The sequence below is a fragment of the Haemorhous mexicanus genome, chromosome 2 (genome assembly GCF_027477595.1).
Source record: "Haemorhous mexicanus isolate bHaeMex1 chromosome 2, bHaeMex1.pri, whole genome shotgun sequence".
Classification (NCBI taxonomy): Eukaryota; Metazoa; Chordata; class Aves; order Passeriformes; family Fringillidae; genus Haemorhous; species Haemorhous mexicanus.
Window position 1 is genome coordinate 95,297,673 of NC_082342.1, and position 18,239 is coordinate 95,315,911.

Sequence of the window (18,239 nt, forward strand, 5' to 3'; positions counted from 1 at the left end):
AAATTATAATTTGTCTCTCTGCTTAACTTCTGGGATATGGAGTTTGGGTGGAAAAGCTAGAAAAATATATTTTATATGTGTGTACATTTCTCCGACAGGCATATAGGATAGCACTTAACTATTCCCCCCTTAATTGGGTGGCAAAAGAAAATAGGGTTTTCAAAGCTTTTTTTCATGTAAAACCCACTCATATTGTGCCCCCTTTTCAGTGTTTGTCCTCAAATGCCCATCAAGTTTTAAGCTAAGGTAAAACTGGATGAGGTTTAAACTTGAAAACATGCCTTTCTTTTAAGAGTACATGTTACTTGGGCTTAAGCACAGTACAGTGTCTTCTTTGTTACCATAATAAGCAGAGCACTTGTTTTCTGCTTTTTCTTTAGCCTCCTGTCTATGGCATGAACAGACTTACGCCTCAGCCACATATATATTCCTATCAGCCACCACCCATGCATACACCACCTCTGCAAAACACTTCTGGTTGTATGTTTTCCCAAGAAATGTATGGCCCACCTCTGCGTTTTGATTCTCCTGGTACTACACTCATTTCTCCTCGTACAGCTGATGACTATTACAACTACAGTGTTCCACAGGCAAGCACCAACCCAACACTGCCTAAACCAGGGTATTTCACAAACCGTTCAGTCACGCCACCCACCTTAAAGCCTGCAGAACCAAAAGCCATGCCTAAATTTGGACAGCCGGGAACAGCAGAAGGATCAAAACCACCTCTGTCAACACCAGCACAGCCAAGTCAGCCGACAACTTTTAAGTTTAAACCTAACTTCAAGTCTAATGATGGGGACTTCACTTTCTCTTCTCCCCCTCAAGTTGCACCACAGCCCCTTAATGCACCTTTTAATAGTAGAGAAAGTCTCTTGGATCTTCTAACATCTGACAAACCTTTACAGGATGATAGATACATTGATCAAAAGCCAGTTAGCGATCCCACAAACAGTTCAAGAAATATCTTCAATTTTAGCAATAAACATATTCCAGGCATCTCTCTTCGAGAAAACACGGGGCAAAATGTACAGAAAAATGTGGGTTTTGAGAAGAGTGATACATTTAGTGTTCAAGAACCAAGTAAGCCTGTATTTATGGCTTCAAATTCAGATTTGGCCAATAGAAGTCACGAAACAGAAGGAGGAAGCACCCATGGTGGAGATGAGGATGATGATGGTCCTCATTTTGATCCTGTGGTGCCACTTCCTGATAAGATTGAAGTAAAGACAGGTGAGGAAGATGAAGAAGAATTCTTCTGCAACAGAGCCAAGCTCTTTCGTTTTGATGCAGAATCTAAAGAATGGAAAGAAAGAGGTATTGGAAATGTGAAAATATTGAAACATAAAGTATCTGGCAAATTTCGTCTCTTAATGAGACGGGACCAAGTGCTGAAAATTTGTGCAAATCACTACATAAATACTGATATGAAATTAACTCCAAATGCTGCATCAGATAAGTCATTTGTATGGCATGCTTTAGACTACGCAGATGAATTGCCAAAACCAGAACAGCTTGCAATTAGATTTAAAACACCTGAAGAAGCAATGCTTTTCAAAAAAAAGTTTGAGGAGGCGCAGAATATTTTAAAATCCTTGGGATCAAATGCTGACACTTCTGTGGCTCAGAGCAGTGGGACTGCAAAAGAAACAGCAAATCAGAACATCAAGGAGCCCAACAGAACCACTTCAGGGACCATGAACTTGGGCTTTCAGTTTCTAAAAGATGGAACAAGTAGTGAACCTGACAGCAAAGGCACCCATACAGCTACATCCACAGCATCTAGCACTACCATTTCATTTGGGAAGGATGCTCAGCAAGCCTGTTCTTCTGGTGGGTTTGGGCAGCATCTCTTGAAGAAGGACCAATGGGAGTGTAAAGTATGTTTAGTTCCAAATGAAGCAACTGTAAAGAATTGTGTATCATGTCAAAGTCCAAATCCAGCTTTGTGGGAAACACATGGCACCCCAATGACTGGCTATGGAAGTTTGAAGCCAAGTGGTAACACAATGCAGGATAAGTTTGGATCTCCTTTTGCTAAAAAGGAAGGTCAGTGGGACTGCTCTGTATGCCCAACCCGAAATGAAGCAGAAGATGTGAACTGCTGTTCCTGTCAGAGTCCAAAACCTCAAAATCAACCAAATACATCCACACCTTCTGTTCAGGCATCTGCTGCTCTGGGGCTTGGTTCCATTGCTGATACAAGTAAGCCACAGAAAAATGGGTTTGAAGGGCTTTTTACTAAAAAGGAAGGTCAGTGGGATTGCAGTGTTTGTCTTGTGAGGAATGAAGGTTCTTCGCCAGCCTGTGTAGCCTGTGAAACACCAAATCCGTCTGCTAAGCCAGCTGGTGGTACTTTGCCAACTCCGGCTTTTGGCTTGAAAAGTAAATTGCCTGAACTTGATGGAGGACAGTTAGGATCAGGCTTTAAGTTTGGTCTTGAGCAAGGCAAGACACCACCATTTACATTTCAGATTTCTTCTGATACTGAAGCTAAGTCTGCAAAGGAAGGATTTAGCTTTTCAATGCAAATGCCTGCAGGTGGATTTAAATTTGGGATACAGGAGTCTAGTAAATTTGGGATACAGGAGTCTAGTAAAAATACCACTAAGAAAGATGAGCCATCCAAAGAGCATGCAACTGGTTTCTTAAAAAGTGTTGATGAAAAAGACAAAAAGGAATTGCCTTCAGACAGTGGAATTGGATTCCAATTTCAAGAAACAGCAGACAAGGAGAAAATTGACTTTGTTTTTGGGCAGAATAGCAGCACTTCTACTTTTGCTGAGCTTGCAAAAAATACTCCCAGGGAAGGTTTTCAATTTGGCAAAAAGGACCCTAACTTCAAAGGCTTTTCAGGTGCAGGTGAAAAGTTGTTTTCTTCACAAAATTCTAAAACAGATCAGAAAGCGAACACATCTGCTGACCTTGGTGAGAAGGATGATGATGTGTATAAGACAGAGGACAGTGATGATATCCATTTCGAACCTATAGTTCAGATGCCTGAAAAAGTAGAACCATTTACAGGAGAGGAAGATGAGAAAGTGTTATACTCCCAGAGAGTAAAGCTGTTCAGGTTTGATCCAGAAACAAGCCAGTGGAAGGAACGTGGGGTGGGCATTCTGAAGATTCTTAAAAATGAAGTTAATGGCAAAGTAAGAATATTGATGCGGCGTGAGCAAGTACTGAAGGTGTGTGCAAATCACTGGATAACAACAACAATGAACCTGAAACAGCTGTCTGGCTCAGACAAAGCATGGATGTGGATGGCCAATGACTTTTCTGATGGTGATGCAAAGCTGGAGCATCTGGCTGCAAAATTCAAGACACCAGAGCAGGCTGAGGAGTTCAAACAGAAGTTTGAAGAATGTCAGAGGCTACTACTAGATATACCACTGCAGACACCCCATAAACTTGTTGATACAGGTAGGACAGCTCAGCTTATACAGAGAGCAGAAGAAATGAAGTGTGGCTTAAAAGATCTCAAAACTTTTCTGACAGATGACAAAACGAAACTGTCAGAAGAGGAAAGTGTAAACCCTGTTTGTACTAGCAGTACTTCTGATTTGGTTATAAAGCCACATGCTGAAAGTACAGGCCCTACTCTGGAGTGGGATAACTATGACTTGCGTGAAGAAGCATTAGATGATAGTGTAAGTAGTTCTGTATATGCGTCACCTCTTGCAAGTAGCCCTGTAAGGAAAAATCTGTTTAGATTTGGAGAGTCTACCACTGGTTTTAGTTTCAGCTTTAAATCTGCTTTGAGCCCATCCAAATCTCCTGCCAAACAGAATCAGAGTAGAACATCAGTAGGCACAGATGAAGATTCTGATGTTACTCAAGAAGAGGAAAGAGATGGACAGTACTTTGAACCTGTGGTACCTCTGCCTGATCTTGTGGAAGTTACCAGTGGTGAGGAAAATGAGCAGGTTATCTTCAGTCATAGAGCCAAACTCTACAGATATGACAAAGATGCAAATCAATGGAAAGAGAGAGGGATTGGGGATATCAAGATATTGCAGAACTATGACAACAAACAAGTTCGTATAGTGATGAGAAGGGACCAGGTACTAAAACTCTGTGCCAATCACAGGATAACACCAGATATGAATATGCAGCAAATGAAAGGATCTGATAGAGCCTGGGTATGGACTGCATGTGATTTTGCAGATGGGGAAAGAAAAGTGGAACTTCTGGCTGTGCGATTCAAGCTGCAAGATGTTGCAGATTCATTTAAGCAAATTTTTGATGAAGCGAAGCATGCCCAAGAGAGAGAGACACTGATAACACCTCTTTCTTCTCGTGCCAATACACCAAAGGAATCTCCATGTGGTAAAAATGCTGTAGCTGTGCTAGAAGAAACAACCAGAGAAAGAACTGATGTGAGCCATGGTGATGATACTTCTGATGCAACTGTAGAGGCTGCAGAAGTGTTAAGTACTTCTGAAACACCAACAAAAACAGTGGTTTCTCCTCCAAAGTTTGTGTTTGGATCTGAATCCGTCAAGAGTATTTTCAGTAATGAAAAGTCAAAGACATTCACATTTGGAAATACTTCAGCCACTGGTTCTCTCTTTGGCTTCAGTTTTAATCCCCCAAGAAAGAGTGAAGGCCATATTCCAGCATCTCAGAACACAGCACAGAAAGAGCCAGAAGTCTCTGAATCACCAAAAATCTCAAGTGCTACTCAGAAGCCTGTAGACACCAAGGTAGACAACTTGCCAGCTTCAACACAAGATGGACCATCTAACTTCTCATTTAGAATTCTGGACAAAGGTGGGTATGAGTTTTACTAGTAATTTATTCAAGTATGCAACTTCCTAAGCAGTCAGCTCTGTGCTATTCATTTTTGTTTATTCTTTTGAGAATAGGTAGTTTTTTTCAGTTTTGATGCAGGTATCCACAAGTTCTCCAGAGGTTCAACTGAAGAAGGGAATTTTAAGTCATAATTATTTTCATATAAAAATGAAGATGTATGATGCAGGATGGAAATTTGTTTACTGAGAACAGAATTTTCAGGTAGAGAGCTTAAACTCTGAAGTGCTGCATCTGAATCTTGGATTTAAACGCTCAAAGAATTTGTGGATTTGCTTTTGGAACTTCAATAGGTAGTCGATGTTGTATGTTCCTGGGCCTTTGCTCTGAGTGGCCAAGTGTGAGAACAGCAGATGTATGCTTCAGCTAAAATTTGCATTATCACCATAATTAAGTAAATGGGTATTGTGAAACTTGTTTATATACCTTTGTTTCAAGTGTTAAATACTGGCCTCTGCAATTTTGGTTGTATAGCTTAACATCAGATGTCAGCCTGCTTCCTTAGCCTGAAAAGAGTGTGATGGCATACTCAGTTGTATGGTTTCTGTTACAGTTTGAAAAAGATGCATAGGCAGAAGCTGTGGCTGTGACAGGAGCACTGTAATGTGCTTAAGTGTCTTTGTGAGAAGAAGGATGGAATGTCTCAGAATTATGAACATGTCCTGTCTCATTATTAGCTTAGTAGTAAATGACATGGCAGAAGATGATAGCTGCAGTCCATTCACATGAGTTGGATAAGCTTGTGTAGAAACAGATGAAATTTCCTGCTGTGGAATATGACTATGGAATACTTGGAGAACATAGATAAGTCTGTTCTATCCTTTTAAAATTCCAGGTAAACACTTATATACCAACAATTTATTTTTTTAGGATTTAATTTTAGCCTCTTTAAATCTAATCCAATGGCCTTTTGGACAAGCACATCCTCCATGCAACCTGATAGTAAAGGTATTTACATACTGCACTGAATGTGTGATAAAAACACTCTAGCAGGCATGGACAATAACCCAGCTGAGTCAAGCAGCTGGCTCGGTAATCCTTATAATTAACATGCATGCTGAAGGAGAGTACTTGAAATTTCGTGTCTGACTACTCTATTTGTCCTTTTAAAGAATGTCTCTAGCCCTTTGTATGTTTACATGAGCCAGCACAATGGCCCTGTTTAAGCTTTTGGCTTCTGTTTGCCTTATTTTTTGAGGATATGTGCCCTGCACTTCTTCCTTCACAGTTTTACTATGCGTGCACACTAGATCTCTTAAATTCCATTTTTCTAGAGAAATTGCATTTTTGTTTTCAGAGACTGTCTTGTGGTGCCTGATGTGGTTTACTCTGTCAGTGAAATAGCCTGAAGATCTTGAGACAGCTTATCCAGTCAAGAGCTTGAATGTGTTTAGCTTCTGTGGAAACGTTCTCTTCAGTTTCCCAACTGTCAGTCTTAACTGCTGTGCTTTTGTAAAGAAAGGGTGCACAGAAGTGAGAGCCACCTTCACGTATAATCTGAAGTCTACCTCAGCTGGTTGGAAAACTTCTACCAATTTGTTTACATTCAGACCCTGTAGGCAAAACTGTTACAGCTTGTAGTTTTATTATATGCTACTACCAGTGTGCTGCTTGCAAGTATGCTTGCTGTGTAAGCATGCTCAACTTACACGGTTTTAAAAGTATTTTAATTTTAAATAACAAACTTCTAGTCTGCATAAGACAATCTTCCAGTATTAGTGTCTTACATTGCTTCAAAGTGTCAAAATATCATTTGAAAAGCTGTTCTTGAACACTGAATTCCTGTTCTGTATACATAACCTAAAGTCACTTGCTCTGTGTTTTCAAGCGTCCCTGTGGATGGAGTTTATGAACAATTCAGTTCTATTTTCATAATACAGTGTCCGAAATGTGGAGTGATTAATCATTCTGTACCAATGCACACATGCAATAACTTTTCCTACCTCAAATTGATCATGGTTTTATATAGGGGCATATGGCAGGGGAGATGTATTTAACGAAACAAACAAAATAGGCCTTTCTGGTACTGACTGTTCTTCACTTCTACTTTTTTAATAATTAGGTTATGATTACCTTTTTAGTGATTTTTTAACAGTTGATAATTGTCTTCAGTGTAACTTTCTGGTCTTTGAGCTCTGACTTAATAGTAAAGGATTTTGAGAAGTCCTTCCTAAATTAGGTTTTCAAGCTTATCCAATACAAATATGATATGAATTTTTCTTACGGGGAACTTCTTTTGGGGAGTAGCTTCTGAGTTGTGCTAGAACAACATTTAAAAGATATTTAACCTCAGTAGTTCTGCACCTCCACACATTTATGCTTTTCTCAGGTCAGGTCATAAACTTCTTATAAGTTCTTATTCTCGTTTTGGCTGGGATAAAGTTAATTTTTTTCTCAGTTGCTGGCACAGTGCTGGGTTTTGGATTCACTGTGAGAAAAATGCTGATTACACACTGATGTTGTGGTTGCTGCTAAGCAGTGCTTGCCCTAAGTCATGGACTTTTTTTTTTTGTCTCATGCTGTGCCATTGAGGAGGTACACAAATAAAAGCTGGGAGGGAGCTTTGCTGGAACTTGAAGTGGCCAAAGGGATATTCCACACCACGGAACATCATGCCCAGTTTGTAAACTGCTGGAGTTATCTGGAAGAGGGGCTGGTAGGAGTGTGGGAATGGGGTCTGGCATTGGTCAGCAGGTGGTGAGCAGCTGTATTGGGCCTCACTTGTTTTTCCTTGAGTTTTACTTTTTCATTTTAGTATTATTATTTATTATATGTCACTTCTATTTCAGTTTCTAAACTGTTCTGATCTCCACCTACAAATTTTACATGTGATTCTCCTCCCCATTCTGCTCGGTTACACAATGTGAGTCAGCAGCTCTGTGGCACTTAATTGCCAACTGGACTTAAACCACACCAGTGCTTTACAAGTTTGAGTCATGTCAGTTGGAGGCTACTGTACCTGTTACATGCTTTAGAATTTAAACTGGTGCTTTCCTCTTATATTGAGAAGTTATTCATTGATAAATACATGAGGGGAAATATCATAATTGTGACTAGCTAGAGAGATTTAATGTCAGTTCAAACAAAAGTGAAAATACAGTACAGTCTTGAAAAGAACTGTTGTGCATGTTATTGTCCTGAATTTGTTTCTTCCATATTCTACTCTGGGTGAAAAAATCTACACAATTGTTAGTAAGTTCTGTTATCCTAAAATCAGGTCTTTTCAGAATACATTGTCTGTATGTGTGGCTTTTTGTTTCATGGCTGCCTGTGAAGATACATTTAAAGTGTTTGCAGCAGTAATCTTTGTTGTTGAAGTCTTTTATCATTTTGAGTAGATGCTTGGAACACTAGAATATTATTCCAGTGTTTGGTATATCAGTTTCACTGAGAACTTTACCTGTTCACTTAATCTGAAGTGACCTTAAATGTATTTCTCTTATTTAGCTATTTTGTCCAGAGGGTACTGAAAGAGACTGCATGATAACTCTCTTTAAATGCTGTCAAACCCGATGAGCAATGAGTGTGGTAAAACACAGGAACAGTGTATTTGTTGCCATGGCTTCTAGCTAGATTTCTACTGCTCAAATTAAAGAAAACACATATTTTTACCATCTACCTGACTTGAAAGAAGTGTTTTGTTATATTTAAAGATATATTTTTGAAAATTTTCTGATCCTAAGAAAAGCTGCTGCTTGTTGTAGGACTAAATGCTCCACACTTAAACCTCTGGTCAACTTGATGCAAACTTAGTCCAGTTAAGACACTTGCTTAACTAACTGGAAAGAATAAAACACATAGTAATATGTGGTATATCTGCATATCTTCATAACACATGTACTTCTAATCCTTAAATCATCTAGGGTGACTGAGGTTTTTGGACAAGAATCTCAGAAGATGTATGAAAACATGTATGTCTTGCAGTCACGATATGAACTTAGAAATTTGCTGTTCAGGAATTTTATCCTACATGTACTTTCTCTGCTCAGAGAACTTATTGAGATCTAAAAATCTGAGCAAAAAGAATTAGTCTAGGAGAGTGTGCTGGTGATGGGTTTGAGTTACTTTGTAGTAACTGGTGTATAAATGCCTGAAATGATCAACTTGTAAACAAAGGTGGGGCAAAGACTGTAGAGGTAATACTTTGAAAAAATACATAAGTTTGAATCAGTACTTGGGGTTTTGCTGTTACTTTACTTTATGCTGATCTTAATCTACTGGATGATTAAGTAAAAAGCTTTTAATGAGCAGACTTATTTTAGTGTGTTAGTTGTCTCAGAGGATCAAAAGACTTGTCTGTAAATGTCTCCTATGCCCTTTTCTCCTCTTGCAATGATAAGTTAAACTCTATGATCAGAAAAATCAATGTTTTTCAGGAACTGGGTACTACTTTTCTACTAAGTACTGGTTTCTAGCTGGATATTTAGGTTTCTTCTGATTACACTGTGCCACAGACTGAGAATTATGTCTTTAATGAAAAGCACAGCAGGCTTTTGAGACTACTTTTCAGATACTGACTAAATTAAATCTGGAGAAAAGATAATAGGCTGTTAGCAAATAAGCTGAGGTATTAAATCAATCATTTTGTTCTTAAAAACCACTATTGGGGCAATTCTTAAAAATAATTCACAGTTTTATTTCTTAGCCCTTTATCCCCAAATTCCCCTTCTCAAAACAACACAAACAAGCAGAACCCCAACCAAACCATACCTAATGTTTAAATTGCTATATCCTCTCTGCTTCCATTCTCTCATAATAAACTCAAATGTTTGTTCCCAAAGCTGTCTTTCAGCCATATATTTTATCTGCAGTTTGCTCTAGGCTTTACTTTCACCTTTAATCTTTGCACTGATCTCAATACTTGTGGAAGGAATAGCTTAATGTTGAAGGCAAGAAGACAAAAAGCTAAATAATATAACTGATGGTGATATTTCTGTGCTGCAAAAGCTAGTTAAATAGGCTGAAAGCAGTGCTCTTTGTTGTTTGATAGTGGAAGTAAGAATTACTTTACTTTTGTAACCATCAAAGTTTCAGTAACTGCTATTATGGTAAATTTATTATCAGCTAATAAAAAGCTCAGCTATCCCATAAGTAATCTGAAATGAGTTCTATTCAGTTGCTTGGACAGGTTGTTGTTCACAGCTTCACTTTTGTCAGGCCTGAAGTTTGCTTATTTACCTCTGTTTGTCACCTCTGTCACTCTTCTCTGTAGCTGTCTCTTATTTAACATGTGGACTTAATTAAACCTTTTAATAATATGAAGATGCAGCCATGTTTCGTTTTAATGCTTGAATTCCAAAAGCAATAGAACAGTGTGTAAGTTTTGCTGTTCTGTCCTTGACTCCTGTAAGTCAGATTTTTTTTTTCCTGTCTATCAGCAGAAAATATATAGGCCCTTAGAATTAATTTGGTTCTGTAATAATGTGGGGTTAATGTTATTTCCTGTTTTGAAATTATTCAGTTTTAATGGTTTGTTCAATTTCTGTAAAAAAGCTGAGAAGACCACGGTGTCAGAGGATGATGTTCCATCTGATGAGGTTGTAATAGTTTACGAGTTAACACCTACCCCTGAACAGAGAGCTCTTGCTGACTTCCTCAAGCTCCCTTCAACATTCTTCTGTTACAAGAATAAGCCTGGATATGTCAGTGATGAGGATGATGGTAAGAAATGCCAAAATTTGTATTTGCACTGCCTTTTTGTGGGGAAAGGGTGTAATACACTGGACTGGTGCAGCCCCACCTTGAGTGCTGTGTGCAGTTTTGTGTAAGAAGGATATCAAACTGTTGGAGGGTGACCAAGGTGAACAGCCTTGATTGCTAGACTCAGGAGGAGTGGCTGAGGTCACTTGGTTTGTTCAGCTGGGAGAAGACAAGACTGAGGCGTGACCTTGTCACAGTCCAAAACTTCTTTAAGGGCATCAGCAGAGGAGGAGGTGCTGATCTCTTTCTGCTGCTCAACTATAGGACACAAGGAAATGGAATGAAGCTGTCAGGGAAGTTCAGATTAGGAAAAGGTTTTTCTCTGGGAAGAGTTGTCAGGCCCTGGAACAGGCTCCCCAGGACAGCAGTTAGAGCAACATGCCCATCAGAGTGCATCACCCAGATGTTGCTTGGCCTTAGTCATATGGGTTGGTTTTAGGTAGTCCTGCAAGGAGCAGGGAGCTGCAGTTGGTGATCCTTATGGGTCCCTTCCAACTTGAGATACTCAGTTAGCACTGTTAGAACCATTAGACACTGAAATATTTTTTGTGTGGGCCAGTGAGAAGAAATCATGTCAGTGTCCTTATGGCCGAAGATGTACACTCAAGTCTCCAAAACAGAACAGTACAGTGGAAGCCCAGGAGTGACTAAAGGGTATTTGTTTGGTGTATTACGGGTGTTGACATCATTACCCAGGCATTTGGTTAGGTAAGAGGTATTTGAGCAAGAGACCTACTTTAGTATTTTGAGACAAAAAGCCTTTTTTTATTAAAAACAAACAATTTAACCTTCCTTAAATGTTATACTAATGAGTTATTTTTCTTCTAAAGCAAACTTACTTCTAAAGTGAACTTACTTTATGTCAAACCTTACTGCATGTAATTAAGATTGATTTATTCAGCAGCAAATACTTTAAATGGAAGTTCTGAAACATTATATTCAACAGAAAATGGGAGAAGACAAGCCCCCTCCCGCAAGTACCTGAGCTTCCAAATTTTTTTTGTAAAAATCTTCAGTCTTCTTCCCCAAATTGCTTTAGTGTTAGCCTTAATAAAATCACTCAGTAAGAAATATATTTTCCAAAAGCAAAACCTATGCTATGTATCTGTAGCAATCTAGGCTGAGAAAAAGTGTTAGCAGCACTCTGGAGCACGTGAGCAAAACTAGAAGTGACAGCTTACTTGTTGACTTGTGTAACTCTTAAAATACAAGCAAAAATTACATATGCCTGCTAGCCTTGTGAGTTGGAAGGGCTTAGCAGACTTCTCTGACCTAGAGTGGGCCTGAGAACTTACTCTTTTTTCCTGTGTTTAAGATGAAGACTATGAAACAGCTGTTAAGAAACTTAATGGAAGACTCTATCCCAGTGATTCAGAAGAGAAAAAGAAAGGGCAAGTTCCTGTGAAAGGTATGTCTTGATAAATTTTAATTATTGTACTTCATGTACTGAAACATAAACTCTGAATCTGAAGGACACATGGGCAGAGGTTAATTTCATATTTCCTGGGATGGTTTCTAGAAGCAGAGGTGCTGAGTGCAGAAAACCTGCATCTCAGCATACAGGGTTGAGCTCAATATCTTAAACTGCTGGCTAGCAGTAAAGGGGTACCTGAAAGAGAAATGCACATTCCAGGTGATTTCTAAACAAGAATATCAAAGTCTCTTCCTATCTTGAGCTCCTTCTGAATATGAAAAATTTGAATATTCAGCATTGAGCATGATACTGCTCAAGAGAAAGTTGTCTACATCTTTGAATACTTGCTACTTCTGCAGTTAGTCAATTGAAGCTTGAGAGTGGTGCTATTTGATCTCTATACTAAAAATACAGGTGTAGACAACTTGCTTATGTGTGTCTGACTGTGTCTCAGACTTCAGTGTTACATAACTTGAAGGTAGATACTTCTGGAAGTAAAGTTTGGGATTTTTTTGAGGATATGTGCTAGAAGGATTGATCCATCTGAAATATCAGGAGATACTGAAGGAAGTTATTAGTAGTGGCAGCTGCATGATGAAATTCTTCATTGCATGGAAATTCCCTGACAGCAGTAAAAAACCACAGATTATGTATTTTCAATTCTAGCCACCCCAGGTTAGGTTAGGTTATTCTTCACTTCCACTATTTAAACAGTAATGCTGTCTGTGAAACTCAAGAAGTCTGTCTTCAAGTTGATTTGGCTATTATGAGGTTAATTTATAATGTCAAGGCTAAAAAGTATTTCAGTATGTAGCTGCATTCACAGCTATTTTTCATTAATTTTTTACAGCAGGCCTTGCAAAGAAAAGTGAATTCAACAATGAAAGAGAATGTGCTGCTACTCTGGAAAAGAAACCAGCTCCTGAGGAGAAAGATGAAACAAAAGCTCTGCAGGTTCCATCTGCATCTGTTTGTGGTGTCAGTACTGATACTGAGGGTGACAGTCTGGAAGACTTAAAGGCAGAAGCTAAAATTCAAGAAATGAAAGTAAGAGCTAAATCTTTACAGAATTTCTTGTTATTAAACTTGTACAATTGCTTCATATATGTGTGAGACAGTACAGTTTTAGAACTAAAACATCCAGTTTTATTTGGGAAAAATGGAGGTTTTTTGTAGCAGTGCCTCAAGTGTGTGCCAACACAGGAGATTTGATTTCAGGAAATAATAGTATTTTTTTGAAAACAGACTACTTCAAAGTTACTTCAGTCTCTTGTCAAGTTAACATCCTTATGTGTTAACAGTAATGAAAAATTTCAGAAAGCTTGCAGCAATCTTTCTTGGTGTTCTTTATTTTTCTAGAAGGACTGTTCTCAGACTCCTGCGGAGGAGGTTTGAATCCTAAGGTCTTCTAACTTATTTACCTATTACATTACTTTTTTGATTAATTGCAGGAGAATGAAGTTGCAAGCTCGAGTGACTTTGTCTGTATCAGTAAGGAAGAAATACCCATTCCATCAAAAGATGAGGTGACAGTACTTGTCCAGTCAGGTACCAGCAGTGAAGAATCACATTCCACCACAGAAACTGTGCAAGTATCACAGACCTTATCACGAGCTGAAGACAAACCTGTAGATTTGTCAGCTAAAAAGAGTGATTCAGATGGTTCAGAGTCAACACAAGGTAAGGTCAGGGGTATATGCTGAGGGGTTTTGGTAGGAAACTATGCTTTTCTGTGGATCAGTTTACCTAGCAGAGTTGCTGTCATGGGGAGAAGTAGTACCAATACTGAATTAGAAACATAGGTACGAGTCTGGTAAAAATATGTTTACATCAAATTTTGAGTTCACTTTCACTACAACAAAACAATGCTAGTGTCTATTGTGTAATTTAAATATGATGTACTTTCATTAGATTACTGTTAAATACCACATGAGCTCTGTGGATCAGCATGTAAGTAGTATGCTGAAACTCAGTGTTGGGCCCATTTTTCAAACCATAATAGATGGTCATTATGACAAATGTCATTCAAACTTTAAATTTATTGGAAGGAAAAAATGCTGTAGACAGTTCTCCACTTTGTTCATGTGACTATATAAATGCATTTTCTTTAAGAAAGTAGAGAAAAATCTTTGACTTTCTCCTTTTTATTTGTTTGAAAGAAAACAGAATCATCTCATTTGGTTTTGGCAATACTGCAGGCCTGTCATTTGCAGATCTGGCATCCAAAAGTTCTGAAGACTTTGCTTTTGGCTCAAAAGGTGAGTTCAGCTAGTCTCTGAGATTAAACCTCAGCTGGACTTTTGTTTCATACAACATACCTTTTGTGCACAAAATTTCTGCTGATTGTTAGAAACAACAATTTTTTGAAAGTTTTTGTCAGGAAGAAAAAACAACTACACAAAGTTTAAAATGTCACTCTCTTAATTGTAGATAAAAACTTCAAATGGGCAAATACAGGAGCAGCTGTCTTTGGAGATACCACCCGTAAAGCAGATGAAGATGAAGGTGGTAGTGATGATGAGGTAGTACATAGTGATGATATCCACTTTGAGCCAATTGTGTCCTTACCAGAGGTAAGATGACTTCTGGAATATAAAACAACATTAAGATAAGCATCTCTGCTAACACAGCAAGCTTTAAAATGTTTTGCTCAACTAGCTTTGCTTTCTATGTTGTTGTGCCTTGTTCTGCATATTTTACACTGACTATGTTGAAGCCACCTGTTGTTTTAAATCCTAGTACAGCATAGCCCTGGGGAGGTGTCTGGTGCCTCAGTTAAAGTCTTCAAGTGATTTCTTTATAACTTGACTGAGAGTTGATGAGGACACAAATTTGTACACATAGCTCGTAAAAGCTAAACCATTTATATAGCACAGCTGAAAATCAGGAAGGGGAAATGGATAACTGCTAGTGCTTATACAACTCAGCTATGGCTTTGTATCAGTGACCTGTAAATTCAGGTCACTGAATTTCGGTGAAAACCGTGCCAACTAAGAATCTTTCAGCTAGGCAAGAGATTCCTAGAATCACTAAGCAAAAAGATGTACACTTAACATCACCTGAAGGCTAAGGAAACTAACTTTCTTAGTTTGAAAATAAATTTTTTCAAGAAGTAGGAGAACCTTCAACTTGGAAGTTAGCCTTATAACTTACTGAGACTTCACGCAGTTATTCATATCTTGATTTGGTTTTTAGCCTAGTAACCATTTCAGACTCTTGATGATATCATTATATTGTCTGACCTTTCTATAAAGAATAAAATTTAACTATAGATTAGTAAAATTATTGAGCAAGGCAAATAGAGTACAAAGGAACTGTATGTGATGTCCTTCAATTTGAACAGCTGATCTGATCTATTTTGTAACACGTCTTCAACTTCCTTCTTGAATATCTGGTGTGCCTTTGCTCATCTGTGTGTCACATTGTGACTTCTATGATGCTTTTCTTCTCTGCTTCCCTTTTTCACTTTCACAAACAGCATATTGTCACACATTTCTCCAGTTCTCTCAAATGTTCAATATCTTTTGGAGAAGTGCTAAATAAAGTGGAGAGTAGAGGCCAGTAAACACATACATAAAGTGAGATGGAGATACGGCTGTCAGGCTGAAGTTTTGTATATTTGGTGTTTATTCTGTTCAAATGCAAATATCAAATTCTTTAATGTGCTAAAGATAACTCCTGGAATTTTGTAACAGTACTCTGTCTTGTCAGTGTGACATGATTCAGCAAACCTGAAACTTGGGAAACTTGCCAAAATACTTGATAAAGTCTTTGTTAAAAGAAAAAAAAACCCATAAACCATAAAGAAAATCCCACCACACAAGCAAACCACTCCCAAAGCAAAACCAACCCCAACTACATGTAGCTTGGTGAAGGAGGACTACAATGCTGTATTTGTTCTCAAATAATGGAATTTGTTGGGCTCTTATATTCTGAAAATGTTTTACCCATTTTGGTGTGATGAATGGGGTGTTGGTGAAAAGAACACAGTGAATAATTTTCTACTTTAATATGTCAGAATCTTCAGAAGTATATGTAATAACTATTTAATATCTTTGTAGGAAATCACAGGTTCTCAGTCTACTGTGCTGTTTTTTAGGTGGAGGTAAAATCTGGAGAAGAAGATGAAGAAATTCTCTTCAAGGAGAGGGCAAAACTTTACAGATGGGACAGGGATGTTACTCAGTGGAAGGAGCGTGGTGTTGGAGAGATCAAAATACTCTTCCATACACAGAAGAAATACTATAGAGTCCTAATGAGAAGAGACCAAGTTCTTAAAGTCTGTGCAAACCATGTTATCACCAAAGAAATGAACTTGGTGCCCTCAGATACATCAAACAATGCTTTCATTTGGACAGCCACAGATTATGCTGGTGAGTTTTTCAAGTGGTCTTTGTTTTTTCTAGGTGGTCTGTAGTTTCTGTGTTTTGTTTTTCCCTGGAGACTACTACAAGATGAAACTGAACAGGCCTTCTTGGATTTATTTTCAGATGGTGAAGTAAAAGTAGAACAATTTGCAGTCAGATTTAAAAGCCAAGAAATGGCCAATTCTTTCAAGAAGATGTTTGAAGAATGCCAGCTAAGCTTGTCAGAACTACAGAAGGGGCACTTGTCCCTGGCAGCAGGACTGTCAAAGGACACCAACCCTGTTGTGTATTTTGAAGTTTCTGCTGATGATGAACCTTTAGGACACATAACCATGGAGCTGTTTGCAAATATTGTACCTCGAACTGCTGAAAATTTCAGAGCCCTGTGCACAGGAGAGAAAGGATTTGGATTCAAGAACTCCCGCTTTCACAGAATAGTCACAGACTTTGTGTGTCAGGTAAGCATAAAAGGAAGACTCTTCACTGAGAGAATGAGATGTATCTTGACTAACAATGGCACTTCAAAAAATTAATTGTATAGAATAGTACATTCTTGTTGGCAGCATGGATCCACTGTGCAGGATAGTCTCACCTGTCCTTTCCCTATAAGGAAATAAGAAATGGTGCAAGCAGCACATGCTACCCTAAGATGCTTTTCACCTGTGCCTACCAGTGGCCTCATGTTTCAGTGTTACTGTCACATCAGGGTGAAAGAAAAAAAAATAGAGGGAGGTGCAGTCCTCTTACAATGGACAAGGGGCCTGTTGCTGAACAGGAACACCAAGGAAAGTAGGTGTTCCCAAAATGACCATTCATCCTTCTCTCTCTCCAGAGAACTTCTGTATGCTCACCTTTTAAGAACACTTACTTTCCAGGCTTCTCTTGGACTTTAAAGTACACTTTGTATTTCAGATAATGTGCATTTTAAAGCTGACATTTCAAGTATCACAGATGTTAGGTTTCAATCTAAAACTAGTCTTCTAGATCCAATTACCATGCAATGGCCTGTTTACTAAAACATCGAGTTTTGTGCAGAGAGCATCAGCCTGCAGTATATCGGTAACCTCTGGTAGACAGTGTTGGTTTTAAACCTCTGTGTGCATTCAGTAGCACTGGCAAGTTCTTCATAAATGCTGAAGGCTTAGGAGATTGATAATAGCTCAGACCTTTCTTAAAATTCTCATCAATAGTTCATTGAGTTTTGGTTTGGAACAGGCAAAATGAACCAACATCAGTACATGCTATGCTAATGATCTGCATGTCACTACATCCCTGAAGATGAAGCATGTAGATGACTTTCTACATGCCCAGATGTATACTGTAATACAGGAAAATAATATACAAAAGTAATAGGAAGGACATCAGCCTGCTGGAGCGAGTCCAGAGGAAAGCCGAGCCTTTTAAGAGGGATGGAGCACTGGTCCTATGAGGAAAGGCTAAGAGAATTAAATTTGTTCAGCCTGGAAAAGAGAAAGCTGAGGGGTGACTTAATGGTGTCATTCCAGAGCCTGAAGGGAGCCTACAAGAAGATGGAGGGAAACATTTTACAAGAGCATGTAGTCACAGGGCATGGGGTGAATGGCTTCTAGGTAAAAGAGAGTAGGTTTAGACTAGATTTTAGGAGAAAGTTGTTTGCTCTAAGGGTGGTGGGACACTGGAACAAGTTGCCCAGAGAAGCTGTAGATGCCCTATCCCTGTCAGTGTTCTAGGCCAGGCTGGATGGAGCTCTGAGTAGCCTGGTCCTAGTTCTAGATGTCCCTGCCCGTGGCAGGGGAGTTCTACATGATCTTAAAGGTCCTTTCCAATGTAAACCATTCTGTGATAGTATATGAACAGCTTGTCATCATAATAAAATATTAGCCTGTCTTTCGATTAGCTATCTACATGGGTCTGAAGTACACACTTAATGGTTCTATTGGTAAACCTTTGTGCCTTTCTGATTAAAC

At 38.6% G+C, this 18,239-nt stretch overlaps 1 protein-coding gene across 3 annotated transcripts in view; it reads left to right on the plus strand.

The window, feature by feature from the left end:
* Positions 1-18,239, plus strand: part of RGPD4 (RANBP2 like and GRIP domain containing 4) — a 33,436-nt gene that overhangs the window by 13,867 nt on the left and 1,330 nt on the right. Inside the window, exons 20-29 of one of the 3 annotated variants that reach the window (XM_059839603.1) lie at positions 381-4,773; positions 5,683-5,760; positions 10,306-10,473; positions 11,828-11,920; positions 12,780-12,973; positions 13,378-13,606; positions 14,086-14,184; positions 14,357-14,499; positions 16,026-16,299; positions 16,417-16,751. In XM_059839603.1, the coding sequence (XP_059695586.1) occupies positions 381-4,773; positions 5,683-5,760; positions 10,306-10,473; positions 11,828-11,920; positions 12,780-12,973; positions 13,378-13,606; positions 14,086-14,184; positions 14,357-14,499; positions 16,026-16,299; positions 16,417-16,751 (6,006 nt within the window). Of the gene's footprint in view, positions 1-380; positions 4,774-5,682; positions 5,761-10,305; positions 10,474-11,827; positions 11,921-12,776; positions 12,974-13,377; positions 13,607-14,085; positions 14,185-14,356; positions 14,500-16,025; positions 16,300-16,416; positions 16,752-18,239 lie in introns of all 3 variants that reach the window. The other 2 variants (XM_059839602.1, XM_059839604.1) reach the window with 2 other exon arrangements.